The sequence below is a fragment of the Perna viridis genome, chromosome 5 (genome assembly GCF_037379345.1).
Source record: "Perna viridis isolate PV_CMFRI_1.1 ecotype Kerala chromosome 5, ASM3737934v1, whole genome shotgun sequence".
Taxonomy (NCBI): Eukaryota; Metazoa; Mollusca; class Bivalvia; order Mytilida; family Mytilidae; genus Perna; species Perna viridis.
In genome coordinates this window covers 46,996,720-47,016,274 of record NC_142449.1, presented here as the reverse complement: position 1 = coordinate 47,016,274, position 19,555 = coordinate 46,996,720, and the positions used below count along the sequence as shown (strand labels likewise).

General features: G+C 32.9%; 1 protein-coding gene across 1 annotated transcript; it reads left to right on the top strand.

Moving 5' to 3' along the window:
* Nucleotides 1-30: 30 nt before the first annotated feature.
* Nucleotides 31-19,364, top strand: LOC148617971 (putative aminopeptidase NPEPL1). The gene is made up of 13 exons (XM_088585663.1): nucleotides 31-120; nucleotides 4,026-4,179; nucleotides 5,506-5,676; nucleotides 8,296-8,550; nucleotides 8,998-9,079; nucleotides 9,890-10,032; nucleotides 11,908-11,985; nucleotides 12,564-12,664; nucleotides 13,479-13,533; nucleotides 15,056-15,137; nucleotides 15,726-15,889; nucleotides 17,365-17,475; nucleotides 18,078-19,364. The coding sequence occupies exons 1-13, from the start codon at nucleotides 110-112 to the stop codon at nucleotides 18,246-18,248; spliced, it is 1,578 nt and encodes a 525-aa protein (XP_088441789.1). The 5' UTR covers nucleotides 31-109; the 3' UTR covers nucleotides 18,249-19,364.
* The last annotated feature ends 191 nt before the right edge of the window (nucleotides 19,365-19,555 follow it).

The following is a 19,555-nucleotide window of genomic DNA, read 5'->3' as shown; positions in this document are numbered from 1 at the left end:
GGTTATATCACTTGATTTAAACAATGCAAGGTGAATTAATATTTGAACTGGTTTAGCAAAAAAGAAAAACAAGTCAAAGGACCAGATAGATGCATATTTTTTGCGGTCTATGATTGACTGGTTCGTATCCTTCTAAGTTAAAAAAAATCATACAAATTCGCACTTTTCCTCATTGATTGAAACGTATTTTACTAATAACTTGGAAACAACTGTTATTCAGACAAAAGCCTACTATTGTGGTGAACTAAAAATAAAGACATGATACTTTGATAGCCAGCGCCAGTTTAATAGTGAGATAAGAGCTTGCTTGAATGTCATAAAACTGACCATAAATGCTTTGTAATTTAATATTTAAGCTACAAAATATGGGTCTATTACCATATAGAGCTTCTATATACTAAATTACTTAACATGTGAAAATGAAAGTAAGACTGCTGGAACTCATAGGGTCTGTAAGTCTTGACGGTTACTCTTGTTCTAGTTTCATTTTCCTTACCTGAATACAATGTATCTCAGGAATACAAATCAGCAGTTGCCCAGTAGCCCATGGCTAACTGATTTTTGCATGGGCTACCAAACTTATGGGTAATATTAAGTTTGAAATATAGAAAATATTGCACAAAAATATGGTCTGGACTACCAGATTGTATTTATATGTACTAATTTCTCACCCTGTATGATGTAACTGATGTAGAATGTATTGAAATCCAAAGGCCAGTCTGCATTTTTTTGTCAGTAACAAGTGGGAGACATCATAGGGCATTCAGAATATTTGTAAAATCATCAGAATATACTGGTCTGGTTTCAGCATAGAATGCATGGTTTTATCTAGATACTTTCAACCGGAAGAAACTTTTTTGAAAATAACATAGACATCTTATAAACATTTTGTCTAGCCTGCATTTTAGCTATTTCTGAAGATCCAATTTACCTCAATGAAGTCTTTTGCATGGACGAAAGTTTCTCTCGTCTGAATATAGCTGAAATATTGCTGCTCAGACATTAAACCCCAACAAACAAACAAAACGAACGAAAGTTTCTCAAGTGTCAGTATGATGAATATTTAGACCAAATTCTATGCATTTAAGTGCAAGCTTCACTGGCTTATCATGTGGAAATAGATATTTGTCTTTTTTATTGGAATTTTTACACAAAAATATGTATTGCTTTTATATACCAAACCAAATGCCCTGAAAATGACAAATCTTGCATTTGAATGGTAGACTAAGACCTATTCTCATGAAACCATTGAGTCACATGACGAGACTTACAAACCTTATTGGTAATGTTCAGTGAAATACATTTTAGTGCTTTCTAGTTATCTTAGCCATAGAATGTTTCGGTCACAGTTATAATCAGCCATCTTTGCCATGGTTTTTAATATCAATTAAGTAATTTGCATTTGATTCATCATTAAATATATTATTCATTATCAACATGCTTCTTTTGTGGGAAAATAGCTTCATTGGAATAAAAAATGTCTTCTGCATTATTTCTGGTATTCGAGAACGGTAAAAAATCTTTAATACATTTTAAGCTCACCTTGCCAAAGGCCATGTGAGCTATTGCCATCACTTGGCATCCGTCGTCGTCCATCGTCATCATCTGTCGTCGTTGTTAACAATTATACAAAACTCTTCTCCTCTGAAACTACTTGACTAATTAAAACCAAAGTTAATATGAATGTTCCTTGGGGTATCCTGCATAGAACTGATGTGGGGATTTTTGATTCGTCAAAAAACATGGCCGCCATTACTAAAAATAGAACATAAGGGTCAGACGGTAGTTTTTCACATATACATGTATCTGCTAAACTGTTAGGTTTAGCAGAATTTTGAAAGTAAAAGTGTTCAGCATGATGAGATCTATCTTTGGTTAAATTTTGGTTTTAATCCATTAAGCCATGTTGGAGTTATTGCCCTTTTTCAACAATTTTTGCTATTTTTAATGTTATTTCTTTCCAAAATCATCTCCTCTGACACTATTGGACCAATTGAAACCAAATTTGATATGAATGTTCCTTGGGGTATCCTGCATAGAACTGATGTGGGGATTTTTGATTCGTCAAAAAACATGGCCGCCATTACTAAAAATAGAACATAATGGTCAGACAGTAGTTTCTCACATACATCTCCTAAACTGTTAGGTTTATCCAAATTCTTTCAATAGCTGAAATGATCCATATTACTAGGACTACAAAAGTCATCAGACTCCTTGTAAGATTTATTGCCCTTGAAAGGGGAAAAATTGCTTTTTTTTTTAGAAGTTTTCAGTCAGTATCTTGAAAACTATGATAAATGTAGATTAAAAGAAACTTTCAATTGTTGAAAAGATCTTGTGACAGTCCTACCAAAGACTTTTTTAGTCAAAATTGTTGGACAACTTCTTGTTTAATTTATTGCCTTTGAAAGGCAAAATTCAAGAAGATGAGCGATTCAGGCTCCTGGGAGCCTCTTGTTTGTATGTATCATTACCTTCGTTAGATATGATAAAATAACTTAAATTCATCATTGAAAATAAAACCAATGTCACCAACTAAAAAGAAAAAGTTTGCACTGAGCAACTTCTCATTTAATTTGAACTGGCTTGTTACCCCATTGAAAGATTTTAAAAAAACTATATATTTTTTATCGTTTGAGAGATGCACAGATAAGAAGAATATATGCTATATAAAGTTACAGAAATGTCTACAGAAATATAAAGGGTAATGCTCACCCTTACATGAGATGATTGAACGACCCCTGAATTCAAGGAAGCTTGCCTTCCAATATTTACATAACAATGCTGGTACATGTACACTCCTTGAGAGGTTTAGGTTTGCTGCATGCACAATGCCTAAATGCAATTAAAGTGTATGTAAACAACTTTGGAAAATAAATGAAGCCATAATATGATAGTTTCAACATGATAACAAGTAGTTATGTAATATGATTGTTTTTGAATAAAAATACTCGTGACATGATAATTAAAAGGCTCCATAATCTAATTACCTGAATAATTATCATGAGCTTACTATTTTTTTACTAACCTACTTATAACATGAGAAATTTTGAAAATTATGATATAAAATAAACTTTTTGTACCTTTTTTATATATATAGATTTATTCTGATATAACTATAAATTGGTATACATAAAAGCAGATAATTTGAATTCAAAGCATTGTATAGATGTTGGGGAGAATTTTCACTGAGCATTGCGGAAATTTTGAAAAGTCCATGGCCATTTATCAATAATTCAAATAAATTTACAGTTTTCGATCTGTACTTTAAGTTTTTTACATAAAAAATGTGTTGTCACAGATATGATGTATATCGATACAACTCCCACAGTCACACTGCCGTGTATCAGGGACTATAAAATTAAAGTCCCTGAGCACATGTTGCTTATGTTTGGAGTCCAAACATTGGACATACCGTTTGCATGTAACACACCCAAATGACATGGACCATGTGGTGAATAATGAATTGTAGCAATTTGGGATCCTTTTTATGTTACTTGATAGAAACTTTAAAAGTACTTCTTAGCCTAAGACTTAGACAGCTTATTCAGTAATAACAATATTTGGTCGTGCTACCCTTCCATCTCTAGTTATTACAGTTACACAGCTTGGGTAGTTGTTCAAGTAAATAAATTATCTCTGTTGTTGTTTCGTAAATTTAACTGTTTTTTTTTCTCATTAGTTTTTAAGAATTAAGTAATTATTTGTTTATGTTCATCAAAGACCTGAATGGTAATGACTCTGCTTATCAGTTCTGTATTCATCTTTTTTTCTACTGATGAAAAATGCTTTTTTGGTCAATAATTATCATAATTTTATAAGTTTACCACCGTCATCCATCTTTATTTTACTTAAATAAAGAATTTATGTTAAATTTATAAATGTATACAATATTTAATAAATGTATGAGACAACTATGACCGAAGTGACAGTGGTCAAGGTAGTAGAGTGGCCGAGACAACTTGCAGTGCATTTTAGTAGATGATAAAAATGATACTGTTTATTTTTTTTCTTTTGTACCGTAGCAAGATGAGTGCAACAGCGTTAGAATATTCCAGAAGCCTGACGCTGTCTGACCCAGAAAAAAATGCTGTGTTGATTATTGGTCAGCCAAAATATTTGTCAAAAGTCCAATTCAGTAATATCAAAGTTAAGTTAGAGCCAAGAGTAAATGAAGAGGTGAGTTATATAAACCCAAAAAGAAACATGGGCAAAAACTCAGAATAAAGGATGGCTATTTAAAACACATTTACATGTACAAATGTAAAGCAGGGTGGTTTAAGGGTTATTTTTGTTCTTTATTCTCATTAACCCATTTTGCCCTGTGCAGGTCCAGGTGTCCAAAGAATAGTCCCGCAGCAGTGTGAAGCTTGTCGTAAGAGGCGACTAAATAGTGCTCAGAACCCTAGCCGGGGGCTCACTCTGCCCACAGAGCAACTGGGTTGTGTTCCCCTGGTGGTAGAATAGGGTACCCCTGGCGTGTAACATGCTGGGGTTGTCAGGCTATAATATGGAGAACCTGACCTCAAACCATAGTGGTGCACTGTGTTGGGAAAGATGCCACGTTCCTCGCACGTTAAAAAACCCTACTGTGGTATTCTTCCAGAGTAGGAACCATAGGGCTCTGCCGCAGAAGGCTAAATTGCCTGACCCTACCCACTTCTCCCTATTTCCAGTGGCAATCAAAATTTGTTGACCCCTTTATCCTTGTGTCCCATCCCATTTTTCATTTCATCATCGTTTCATGTTCATTATATCATCCACTTCATGTTCATCGCCTGAATATAGCTGAAATATTGCTGCTCCGGCGTTAAACCCCAACAATCAATCAATCAATCAGTCATAAACCCTTTCCACTGTGTAAGGCCAAGTTATGTTCCAATTGGCAAAAATGTGATTAATATACGATGTACATTTACATAAACATGTGTATGCATTAATGACTGTACAGTTTTGAGGGAGTGTTTGAAATAACAATCAACATGATGATGCAACTATCTATTAAAAATGGTTCCATGATAAATTGGTCAAATTACATGTATAAATACATATACATTGTATTTTTTTTTAAGTATGAACCAGTACAGCAATATCTGTGTATGTGAACTTTTCTCAAAATTCTTCTCTGCTAAAATTTCTCTATAGCTAGATTTAGTAGATTTTCTTTACTAATTTAATTGATAATGAATGTAAATTACATGAGAATGCAAAGAATATTACATGATTTATGTTCCCTTTCACACGAGCAGTTGTTTTATAATTCAGCTTTCCAATCTTTTGTCTTTCTACTAATTTGAAGGAAACAATTAAGGTGGAAACTTGATTATTAAGATTGCTCTGCTCATTATGTCAAATGTTGACATCAAATTTACTAAAAATAGTAGGATTACTTTGGGTTACTTTGAACTATATTATTTGTTACATTTTGAAATATTCAAAGTATGAAAGTATGTCAAAAGCAGTGATAAGATGTTTCATATTCTTTATTATTATTTTTCTTTGCAGACCTTCAAGAAAGCCTTAGCATCTAATTCTGATGTTTGCTCCTTGTGGCTTAACAATGCCACTCTGGCTCAGCTTCCAGTTAAGTGTAGCCGACACAATGCACCATCAAGATCTCATGCATTGACTAAAATGGTGAAATCCTGCCTCAGAGGAGGTGATGAATATGTTGTTGTAAGTTATATAGTGGTAAAATAGGTACATTTGTTCAACTCAGATCTTAACTTAAGATTTTAGCTTTTTATGCATACAGTATATACTGAAAATAAATATTGTACATGCCTAGGCCCCTGAAAAAAAGGTAAATGTACAGAAAGTCACAGGACAAAAAGTCACAATTTTGGTTGGTGAACAATTTGCAGGAGATAAAATCACAAATCATAGTACATAAAATAAATATTGAGGTATAATATAGCATTCATGGAATATAAAGTTATACCTTGCCACATAATGGTGAAAAAGAAGGATGTCAATTTCTAAATGGCCTAACTCAAAACTACATTTTGGGATTTTGAAAAAAAAAAAAAATGAACCTGTTTTTTTATGATGCTAAACAACTATGCGAAGTTTAAAAAAAAACAGTTCATTGATCCGTTTTCAAGTAATCATCTGGAAACAGTTGAGGGACAAACAGACAGATGGACACGGAACTTTTCGGAGGGTATCACATAATACCTCGCCACTTAGTGTGGAGGGGTATACACATAATACATTGCCACTTAGTGTGGAGGGGTATACACATAATACATTGCCACTTAGTTGGAGGGGTATACACATAATACCTTGCCACTTGGTGTGGAGGGGTATACACATAATACCTCGCCACTTAGTGTGGAGGGGTATACACATAATACCTTGCCACTTAGTTGGAGGGGTATACACATAATACATTGCCATTTAGTGTGGAGGGGTATACACATAATACCTTGCCACTTGGTTGGAGGGGTATACACATAATACCTTGCCACTTAGTTGGAGGGGTATACACATAATACATTGCCACTTAGTGTGGAGGGGTATACACATAATACCTTGCCACTTGGTGTGGAGGGGTATACACATAATACCTTGCCACTTAGTTGGAGGGGTATACACATAATACATTGCCACTTAGTGTGGAGGGGTATACACATAATACCTTGCCACTTAGTTGGAGGGGTATACACATAATACATTGCCACTTAGTGTGGAGGGGTATACACATAATACCTTGCCACTTAGTGTGGAGGGGTATACACATAATACCTTGCCACTTAGTGTGGAGGGGTATACACATAATACCTTGCCACTTAGTCTGGAGGGGTATACACATAATATCTTGCCACTTAGTGTGGAGGGGTATACACATAATACCTTGCCACTTAGTGTGGAGGGGTATACACATAATACCTTGCCACTTAGTGTGGAGGGGTATACACATAATACATTGCCACTTAGTGTGGAGGGGTATACACATAATACCTTGCCACTTAGTTGGAGGGGTATACACATAATACCTTGCCACTTAGTTGGAGGGGTATACACATAATACCTTGCCACTTAGTCTGGAGGGGTATACACATAATACCTTGCCACTTAGTTGGAGGGGTATACACATAATACCTTGCCACTTAGTGTGGAGGGGTATACACATAATACCTCGCCACTTAGTGTGGAGGGGTATACACATAATACCTTGCCACTTAGTGTGGAGGGGTATACACATAATACCTCGCCACTTAGTGTGGAGGGGTATACACATAATACCTTGCCACTTAGTGTGGAGGGGTATACACATAATACGTTCCTCCTTCATGGGGTATTAAAATCAATGAAATAACACCATTTTTTGTTTTTGTTTTGATAATCCCCCCAAACATGTTTTGATAATCCCCCCCAAACATGTTTTGTGACTTTTTGGGCATATTTTTACTAAAATCAAGACTGAGACTTTTTGTCTGTGATATTTGTGCATGACTTAATGTTCTGCAACTTTCTGTCTGTCATTCATTAAAAACACTGGATATTTATTAAAAATGGCCATAGACCTAGAATTGTATCTTTGTGAATTGAATTTATTATTCCACTTTGATGTTATTTCTTTTCGTTACGGAAAAATATCAAGTATTTCAGATTTCTTTCTTAAATTTTCAGTCTTTTCAATAAAAGTTAATTATACCTAATGACCAATGTCTATATATTTTATAAAATAACTGACAGATTTAAGGTTTAAAAAATATATGGGGTTCCTTAAAATATTGTTAGTATATATTTTTAAGTACTAATCCATATAAAATTCAGATACTGCTATGGTAAATGTGATTCATGGTGTGGAAAAACTCACCTAGCGAATACATGTAATAATTTTTTTTTTGGCAGAGACATACAGCATACTTTTGTGTAACCCTTTCAGCAAGCAAATCTGGATAGATTTATCTCCCACATATCAGCCAAACCAAGAAATTAACATGTAGCTTTAAGGAAATAAAAAATGCATAGAATATAATATAGATTCTTACAAAGACTATTACTTAAGGAAGTAGACCAAAGGAAAGGGACACAACTCTTACAAATCATTGGAACGTTTGTATTCAACATTTTACATCAATTTCATGTAAGCATCAAAGTAACTTGGACTGATTTCATTCTGTTTCAAATAAAAGCTTGATATGCTTTGGTGAATTTAATATGATACAAGCATATCACATATTTTAAGATTTATGTCCTTTACCCTAGGTCTACCTCCTTAATATTAATGAATTTGGTGAATTTAAGATGGAAGGTGTTGTCACTAACTAACATATTACAATTCAGATTGTTTGTGAAAAGAAAGATGTAGTTGCCTTAGGCTGTGCTGTTGCCAGGGCTCTTCCTCTCTTCAATGGTAAATCAACCAAGGGTCCACCCCAGACAGTAACTGTAGAATATCTCTTGGTCAACGAAGACAGCCAGACTCCATTGTCTCAATCAGAGATTGAGTGTCTCTCTGCCCAAGCCTATGGCATCAGATTAGCAGCCAAAATTGTAGACATCCCATGTTCTGATATGCATGTTGGAAAGTTCCTAGAGGTTGGTATTGGTCAAAAGATTAAAATGTTTTACATGTTCATTGTTTCAGAAGTGGATATTGCTGCAAAAATTTGGATCTAACTGTTGGAAATTTGGTCTTATTTTTTGTGTTGTAATTTAGCAGGTTTTGTCTTACCTAAATATGACTTGTAAGTATTACATGTATATTGAAAACATGAAATAAAACTGAGATTGCTCCATTACAGCTTTGAATTACATGTATATGTAAAAAATGTAGGCCGGACATCATATTTGATTTCAACAGTAATTTGGAAAAGTTGATTCAGATAACAGTATTCATGCATAGATCATGTCTTTTGACATACCACAAATTGTTGCAGTATTATTTTCAATGCTGGCTATTTCCATAACCTTTCATTTTAATCAAAATCCTACAAAATTTCCTTACTTATTTTGATTTGACTCTTTTTTGCTCTCTTTATTTAGGAGGTCATGAATGTAGGGAAAGAGTTAGGAATAGAGCCCATGGTAATACGAGGAGAAGAATTGAACCAGAGGGGATTTGGTGGTAAATATACCAGTACTTCGGGAGTCACAAAGTGGGTTGTAAACATGAAAACATGTTGTCAATCCACCATTCATTCCAGCCATCTGAATTTGGGTGCAATTATCTTAGTCCCCAATGGATGGATTTATTTCTAATTTGGTGTGTGGTTTCATATAGATAAAGTTTATGTTGTAAACGATTTTGGATGCTGTCTGATATCAAATTCCTGTTTGAGTGGGGGTATATCTAGCATGACAATGTGTGCAACTTCATTTTGTTAATGTTTCTTAGACCGGTTTGTAATGTTCAATTACTCATTCAAACCCCTAATAGAATAATATGCATATGTTTATAGTGATATGAAATTGTATGCTGGACATTAAGAAGGTAGACCTATGGTATTGGGGACACAACTCTTACAAATCATTAAAACGTTTGTATTCAGTATTTTACATCAATCTCATGTAAGCATCAAAGTAACTTGGACTGATTTCATTCTGTTGAAAGCTTGATTGGTTTTTTGACAAATGTATCACTGATTTCATGAGTTATGTCCCTTACCCTAGGTCAACCTCCGAAAGGATAATTAGCTACAATGTAAATATACAAATTTCCTAACCTGAATGCTATCTCTAACTCAGGCTACATATTTTGTGCAAAAAATGTAGGAAATTAAATGATGTGTACATTGTAAATTAAAAGAAATAGCGAATTGTTTTGCTTGCGTTTTTAATGCTATTTTATAGAATGCTATTTTATTAGTCAATTTAATATGTAGTGCAGTATGATTTAAAATCAACTTAAAAGTGAGGTTATTTTATTTTTCATTAGGGATATACAATGTAGGAAAAGCAGCTGTAAATCCTCCAGCCCTAGCTGTCCTCAGTCATAAACCAAGCACTGCCACAGTAAACATTGCCTGGGTTGGCAAGGGTATTGTGTTTGATACTGGTGGACTCTGTATCAAAACAAAGGTAACCACAATCAAAGGATAAAAAAATCTGTATCAAAACAAAGGTAACCGCAATCAAAGGATAAAAAATCTGTATCAAAACAAAGGTAACCACAATCAAAGGATAAAAAAATCTGTATCAAAACAAAGGTAACCACAATCAAAGGATAAAAAAATCTGTATCAAAACAAAGGTAACCGCAATCAAAGGATAAAAAAATCTGTATCAAAACAAAGGTAACCGCAATCAAAGGATAAAAAAATCTGTATCAAAACAAAGGTAACCGCAATCAAAGGATAAAAAATCTGTATCAAAACAAAGGTAACCGCAATCAAAGGATAAAAAATCTGTATCAAAACAAAGGTAACCGCAATCAAAGGATAAAAAATCTGTATCAAAACAAAGGTAACCGCAATCAAAGGATAAAAAAATCTGTATCAAAACAAAGGTAACCGCAATCAAAGGATAAAAAAATCTGTATCAAAACAAAGGTAACCACAATCAAAGTATAAAAAAATCTGTATCAAAACAAAGGTAACTGCAATCAAAGTATAAAAAATCTGCATCAAAACAAAGGTAACCGCAATCAAAGGATAAAAAAATCTGTATCAAAACAAAGGTAACCACAATCAAAGTATAAAAAAATCTGTATCAAAACAAAGGTAACCACAATCAAAGTATAAAAAAAATTATATCAAAACAAAGGTAACTACAATCAAAGTTTTAAAAAAAATATATCAAAACAAAGGTAACCACAATGAAAGGATAAATATCTGTATCAAAACAAAGGTAACTACAATCAAATTATAAAAAAATCTGTCAAAACAAAGGTAACCACAATCAAAGGATAAAAAATCTGTATCAAAACAAAGGTAACCACAATCAAAGGATAAAAAAATCTATCAAAACAAAGGTAACCACATTCAAAGGATATAAAAATCTGCATCAACACAAAGGTAACTACAATCAAAGGGACTCCGACCTTTATGTGTGTTTAATTATGTATTTTTTTTTAACAGTGTCCAGATTTTAAACGGGGAAGGTTGTGATCATGCAAAAGTACTTTAACCCCTGCCACATTCTTTGCACCTGTTCCAAGTCTGGAATTTCTTGCCTCTGTATGTTGTGTTTTGTTTTCACCTCTAGTATATTTCTATGTTACTTGTGTATATAGGGACAACTCTTTGGCTGTACCTGTGTATAATGATGTTTTAGGGTCAGCTGTAGCCCCCCTTGTGGTATGAGGGTTTCCTCATTATTCATTGAAGACCAATGGGTGGCCTTGGACTAACTTTTCATCCTGTTTTGGTTGTACACAATAGTTCCATGACTATAATGTATAATTATATGTTCATGTAACTCAGGAATGCATCAGTAATTGGGATGAGAGTTTGAAAATGGGCCATTTTTATTGATCTTCAGAATTTAAATGTGCTATTTTTTAACATTATCAGTAAAAAACATTTGATTTTAACATAACATTTTCAACTAGAATGTGATAAATGGCACATGACCCACCTTATTCCAGTCACAAATGCACAAGTTTAATTGAGGTTTTTTTTCACAAGCTTCAGTGTAACGCAAATCTAAAATCTTTTCTGTGTACAAATCTCTAAATTCTTTTCAAAAATATACCATGATTTCATTTGTTTTTGTGGTTTTTAATTTTCATGGTTGGAGGAAAAATAGACAATTTGTTGGGTATTTGAATGTGTGGTTTATGGTTTATGAGTCAATGAGGTTTTCGAAAAGATAGACAGATTTGTCCTAATTACAGCTATAATTATCACTAAATCAGGTCCCAATGGTACTTGTATAATTAATTGAAGTTGTAATAATCAAATCCATAAAATAATGAATGGTAGTTTTTTTTCTTTAATACATATTTTTTTTTCAGACCGGTATGTGTGGTATGAAGATAGATTGTGGAGGAGCAGCAGGCATCTTAGGTGCATTTTATACTGCTGTTAAGCTGGTAAGATATAAACATATATTGCTGGGTGGCAACTTTTTATATTTATTTTTTTCACTGCTAAAAATTACTTATTTACTGGTTGGTAAGCTTAGGCTATTCCACCTTATTGACTACAAATAAAATATTCTTATCCAAAATTTCAATATTTCCTCTTGTCAAAAATGAAGGGTGTTCAGAAGATAAACTTGTCTCTATCATTATTTCTTAGCAGGACGTGTGGGCAAGCACTTGCATGTATTTCAAACACTGGACAAGTTACCAGAAATATACTGTAGTCAATTTCTAATGATAATAAATATGGTAACAATCATCTTGTTTTTACCCTCTAAACTTCAAGAATTGCCCTGTCATATAATCTCAACTTACCTTTTGTCCCTAACTTTCAACAAAAGCAGAGACTATTTAATTTGGCTTTTCATCAGTCTGTCCTTTCCATCCAAAATTGATTTTGCCGCATGATTGCCTTAATGGACATTGAAATGTAGCTGGCATAGATGAAATTCATGTACTTTTATGTTTTTGATGTCAAAAGAGCAGACATTAACAAGCTTTCATAAACATAACTATTGTTCTTTCAGGGTTTTAAGGAGAATTTACATGCTGTTTTGTGCTTAGCAGAAAATGCTGTAGGCCCAGAGGCATGTAGACCAGATGATATCTTCACAATGTACTCAGGCCTGTAAGATTCTTGTACAATGTTTCACAATCAAATCTGTTAACTTGATGTCCCATTTATGTGAAAGATTTTTAAAATTTGAGTAGTCATTGTTGGTACCAGAAGTTTTTACCTTAGGTGACAATTATTCCTATATAATGTCTCAAACCTTACATGTGTACATAGTTAAGGTGTATAGTATGAAAAGGGAGATGTTGAAATTAAAACAAAAAATTCTTCTCCTTAAATTCATGAAATACCTGTTGATATATTTTTATTCATGATTTATCAATCAACCAGTCCTTTTGGTTGAATGCTCTGGTATATATAAAATAAAAACACCCTTGTTCTTATTCAGCTTTGTAATCATTTGGCCTTTGATAAAGGTACCACCATTCTGTGCATCATTCAGCTTTAGAATATATTAATTAATCTTCAACTTGGTGCTGATGAAGGATATTGGTTATTTGAAATATTCAATGTAAATTTTTACAATCATTTGGTGATGCTGAACATATTTAGATGCTTATTAGGATTGCTTTGTTAGGAGAATGTAACATTCACTACTATACAAGTTAAAGTTGATTTTTGCCCAAAAAACTTTATCAGCTGCAACTTAACTTAAGAACATTTAATGAATGAAGCTTCAGTATGTAAAGTTATCCAGATTACATGTACATGCACACTGCTTCTTAAATAGGTGCCAATTTAAAATTTAGTGTACTTATGTTAGGTGAAAACTAGAAAAAAGAAGGGCAAAATTTTGATATTGGGTATGAATGATTCCTTCCACTGTACTTAAATGCTTTGTATGTAAAGAACCACTGTCTTGTTTCAGGACTGTAGAGATCAATAACACAGATGCTGAAGGACGATTAGTGTTAGGAGATGGGGTAAATATTTGTTCATTATGATATATATGGATTTCAGCTAACACATGATAAAGTGTACAATGTATGACAGAATATTTAATAATCTGCCAACTGTGCAGCAATTGTTTGTCTTTTTGGCTCCTCTGGCCCATACTTAGCAGAGTCATTATCTGTCATTGTCGTCTGTTGTTGTCATGGTTATCAATTTTTCAAAACTCTTTTCCTCTGAAGCTACCAGACCAATTAGTCCCAAACTTGGTATGAATGTTCCATAGGGTATTCTAAATTCAACTGTTTTGGAGATTTTTGATCCATTTAAAAAAAGCATGGTCTCTATTACTTAAAATAGAACATAAGGGTCAGACAGAAGTTTTTCTCATATTGTTTTTTTTTTTATATATGACCGCAAAAATTTTTTTCGGTTGCATAATGGTATCATCCTGTCATTATCATTGTTGGTATCTGTTAAATTTATCCAGTATTTATGAAAATTTAACACATTGTTCCAAGGGCCCTATAGTTTTTGAAGGTTTTTGCCCCATACCTTTTTCTTTCAGTTGGATACCTCATGAAAATCCCTACAGGTGTTTTACAATCAGATTTCAGATATCTGTTATGGTTTTTAAGAGGCCACACCCCAGAAAATCAACTGTTATATTTTTGATTTGATTTTGAACATTTTTAATTGAATTGAAAATTTTGTGCTATATTGTGTCCAGTCCAGTTGTTGTGTCCATATCGAACTGAAAGTCCCTATGCTTAAGTTAAGTGTGTCAAAAACTAATATTGTGTCTGCTCTTGCTCCATCTGTTCAGGGTTCGATCATAGCGGTTGTATCTTGCTGTGCTCAGCAAAGTTCTTTACTGACATTTTTTTGCTATATTTAATGTTATTATTTTCAAAAATCTTCTTCTCTGACACTACTTGAGCAATTAGAACCAAACTTGGTATGAATGTTCCTCAGGGTATTCTGCATAGATCTGATGTGAGGATTTTTGATCTGTCGAAAAAAAAATGGTCTATGTTACTAAAAATAGAATATAGGATCAGACAGAAGTTTATTGCATATATCACTTAAAAGGTTAGATTCTGACAAAGGGGTTAAAATGTTCAGCATGATGAAATCTGTCTATGGTCAAATGTTCATGTTAATCCGTAAGCCATATTTGTGTTATTGCCCTTCTTCAATGTTTTAAAAACATTGCCACTTCTTTAAAAAATAATATGTTGCTTATCAAGATAGGTTAGCAATTCAGGCTCTTTAGAGCCTCTAGTTTTTTTAACAACTGCATTGATTGAATGATACAAATTGCAGCTGCATGTATTTTTAAAAGGAATTTGCTATAACAGCATAAAATAATGTTAAATATAGGATGCATTCATTATAAGAGAAGTTTAAATATCAGAATTTAAGGGTCTTTTTGTGTTTTTATTTTGTGTTGCAATTTCAAGAAAATCCTGCTTCATTTAAATGTACAAGTTCCAAAGCTTTTTAAATAGCAGTAACAGTGATGTATAATATCATTATGTGTTATTTTTTAAGGTAGCCTATGCAAGAAAAGATCTAAAGGCTGACATTGTAGTAGATATGGCAACACTCACTGGAGCTCAGGGAATAGCAACAGGTTAAATATCGTTAATTTGTTTCATAATATATAGCTTATTCTGTCATGAAATTTCTCTAAAAACATGTACCAGGCAACAAAGATGCAAACATATATATGATTTTTCTGTAATTTTTACTTTTACAAGTTTCGAGTAGAATACGTGGTCTTATGGTCAACAGTCTAACATTTATAGATTTCCAATTGTTTCCAGTCTGAGCCGTTCCTAGTTTAAAGCCAAATTCTGATTGTTTAGATGCTTTGCAAATACCATTGAAATCAGAGCAATGGGCATTCTGATCATTCAGTGCGTATCGATCTCGGTTAAGATAATCGTATTGTTTCCAAATACTGTAAAAGTAGTAATTTTTGTGGTTGCTAATTTTTTCACAGATTCTCTCAAGTAAACATATTCGGGGGTATCAAGTAAACAAATTAGTGGGTATCAAGTAAACATATTCGTGGATATCAATTTTTTTTGGTATGATTACTGACAAAAGTGCCTAATTACTGACAACTCCATTTGTTTTTACTGATTGTATCAAAAAGTGGTTAGCATCTATGCTGGTAAATATCTGGGAAATAAGGTTTGTATTGTTTGCATTTTAGGGAAATACCATGCTAGCATATTGACAAACAACGAGGATCTAGAATTAGCATGCGTCAGTGCTGGGCGTGTGTCTGGAGATTTAGTACACCCAGTGCCATACTCACCAGAACTTCATTACAGTGAGTTCTCAAGCTCTGTAGCAGATATGAAAAATTCAGTTGCTGTAAGTTGCTCTGTAACATGATAAAAATCAGTTCTGTATGCTTTCCATACTCAAAGAGTAATCAAGGGAACCAAGGTGATATTTTATTAGTTTTTGTCCTATTCATTGACTGTGAATGCCCTCCTTGGAAATTGGAGATTTTTTTAAGACTTTATGTCCTACTAATTTCTGTACAAATTAATAATTTGAATAAGTTACATCAGTCTTTGATCAGACTTGTGTGGCAAAATGAAGATTTTTCTCAATTTTTGTCTTAAGCTGTTCCTGAAATGAAAAGTAGTTGTGAAAATATGGTGTGCTGACACTATATCTTTACACATCAGTAATTTTGTTAATTTACACATTACATCAAACCATAGATGTGGCTAAAGATCAGAGATATGTTAAAAGCAAGAATACAAGTTTGCTTCATAATTTAAACATTACGTCACATTGTAATGACACAGTGTGTACTCACCCAAACCTGTAATATGGCTAAAAAGCAGAGATATGTAATAAAAACAAGAACTTTAATTTCCTATTTCAAAAGACAATGGATAGATTAATGCTTTAATGCTTTTTTTTTTTTAATTTAATTGGTTTTCTGTTATTTATCTTTATTTTAAGTTGCAAAATGACTTTAAAGGAGGGGGGAAAATAAAAAAAAGGCTTTTATTTGCTGTTTAACTATAAGTGTCTATTAGTTTAGTTAAGATACCTTGAGTTTCTTGAGAAAAATGGCTTAAAATGATGTTTCTAGAAAAGCAGAGGACGCTTATCCTAGCGGTGCACCTGGTCCATGCTCCCAGTTTTTAGTGGAGTCCGAGTTGCTCATTTGCTCTTGTTACTTTGTATGTATGATTTTAGTTACTTTATGTTCTTTGTTGTGTATGTCTGTTTTCCATGTCTGGTCTTTGTCCCTGGATTACATTCTTTTGATTACCGCTATAAACTTGGTTCCCTTGATTACTCTTTCACCACTCTAATATTATAATATAGTCATAAAGAATAGTTCCTTGTACTATTTAATATAACAACACTATAAACTGTACTATGAAAACATGCAAAAACACAAAAAATACCGTGTAAATTCCCTGGTAAAACATACCTATTAATTACTCTTAAAATGGTATGGTGCATCCCAAATAACCAGGAGCATTGAAATTATTCCATGTAGACTGAAAAAAAACACTTAATAGTAATCCCTTTTTTCATCCTATCTGAATATCAGAATTTTTTTATTTCACTTAGTATATATGGCACTTGAATGAAAAAGGAAGTTATTTTCAATGTTAATTTAATATAGAGATACTTTGGAGATGATGTTTATCAATTAATTTTCAGGGCACTTTGATTTTATGAAATTATGACACAGGAGTGACTAAGGAGGCAGAGGGGCATGGTTCTTTGAGGATGGGGTGCAGCGCCTCTTCATTTTTATCTAGCAAGGTCTTTCCTGTACTGGATATTTCCTAAGCTTAATTTTTTATTTATAGGACAGAGGAAATGCCCAAGTGTCTTGTGCAGGATTATTTATAGGATCACACTTAGGTTTCACATACCCAGGAATGTGGCTCCACATCGATATGGCTGCACCAGTTCGCACAGTAAGTAGTTTAGTATCTTCCTTAAGGAGGTAGACCTAGGGTAAGGGACATAACTCTTTTACATCATTGGAACGTTTGTATGAAGGATTTAACATCATTGTCTTCTAAGCATCAAAGTAACTTGGATTGATTTCATTCTTTTTCAAAAGAAAGCTTGATAGGCTTTGGTGAAATTGAATTTGATGCAAACATATCACTGATTTCAAGAGTTATGTCCCTTACCCTAGGTCTACCTCCTTGAGTGCATCAAATGGTTATTGGCTAATTTTTCTGTAATACTCTAAAGCTTGTCAAAACCAGATCCTGAAGAATCCCGAAATCTGTTTATACCAAAAACTTTTTTAAGTCTTTTTTTAAACATATTTTGAACCGTGGTAAACCAAAAAGCAGTACAAATGTTAAAGTCCAAGGGGTGTTTGATTTAGACAGGTTTCACTTTTTTATTATTGTGTTGAGTGTTAAAATTCTAGATGTATCTGCCTAATTCATACATGGACTTGTACCTTAGCTTTGACATGATGTCTGCTTTAAAATGTTGATATTTTGCAAATATGAAGTAACTATAAATTTGACAAATTGAATAATAATGTTTTTGTTTTCAGGGTGAGAGAGCAACAGGCTATGGTGTTGCCCTTCTTACAACACTGTTTGGTAATCTGTCAACTAACCCTCTACTGCAATATGTTGGCCCATCATTGTCAATCCAGGAAATTATGGATATTGATGGGGAGGAGTGTGATACCAGTAAAAAGCAGAGAGTTACTGCCCCTTAATTCTCTGATCTTGGATTCTATATATTCAAATGATTTCCTACTTAATTTGATTTGACTTATTTATAGATATGGCACAGTCTTATTTGTACATGTAAATATGATTTTTTTAATCTTCTTCAGATGCATTCTTTATTTACTACAATTAAGAGAATTAAGAAACTTGAAAGTCAAGCCTTTTTTACTCAGAATTATTGTTATATCTAGTACTTTCGATGAAGATTGCAGAGACAAGTTAAGGTCCAGAATCACTACAAGTAATTTTTTATTCAAGCATAAGTAATTAGATCTATATTGTATTAGAGAGATAATCAGGAGATATATTATGAACAATGTTCAATTATCTCCAACTACACATAATAAAAATGGAGTAAAATATGATTCATTATTAATTCAGTAGTTAAAAAGGTATGCATTCATAATCCATATGCATTTTTTTACTACATACCTCATCAAAATGTCATTACTTGACAATTTGTAAACTGATTGTGACTGAATACATTCACACCTTATTAAAAGGCATAAAAGGATGTATGATATTTCTATTTTAGTCCTCAGTTACAAAGTTTAGGTTCTGCTAACATCAAAATCTAGGACACTAATTGTCAAGACTATTTTAGTCAAAATTTTTAAGAATGCAATTATTGTGGTCCTGAAAACTTTGCTTAATGCTTCTTTATACAGTATTCTACATATATGCATATTTCTATCTGACACATGACTACAGCCATATTTAGAAGTGTAAACATCAAAATTTTAAATAAATGTTTAGATTTACTAGAACAGATTTTTGTTCAGAAATGCAAATATACTGTAGTCAAAATATCTAGAGCAGTGCAAACTAGCAATAATTTGTGACAAATTACCAGATTATAATAAACATTTTAATATTTTATGTCGGTTTTGGTATATAGCTGGATCATGGCATAAATTATATCAGTTCATCTAAATTTAAGGAAATGGCAGTTTTTTCAAGAAAACTAATGCTGGCTTGCACTGCATAATACACTTAGGAACAGGACTATATGAATCTTATTTTTGACAGCTGTAGATTTATTCTAAAATATGTAGTTTTTGTTGTTAAATGTAGTATAGAAGATATAAAATATTTTTTCCTAAGTTTTGACTTGTGCTTGTGTGTTAAATACATATAAAGATGCACTTAGCAATGTTTTAGTCCTCAATTTAATGTATTATTAAGACTATGAATGAAAACATTTCATTAAGGAATGTCTTAGATATTGACTTTAGCTGAAACTTAATGTAATACCTGCTTCTTTCCAAACTCAAATGAGATCAGTGGGGGTGGA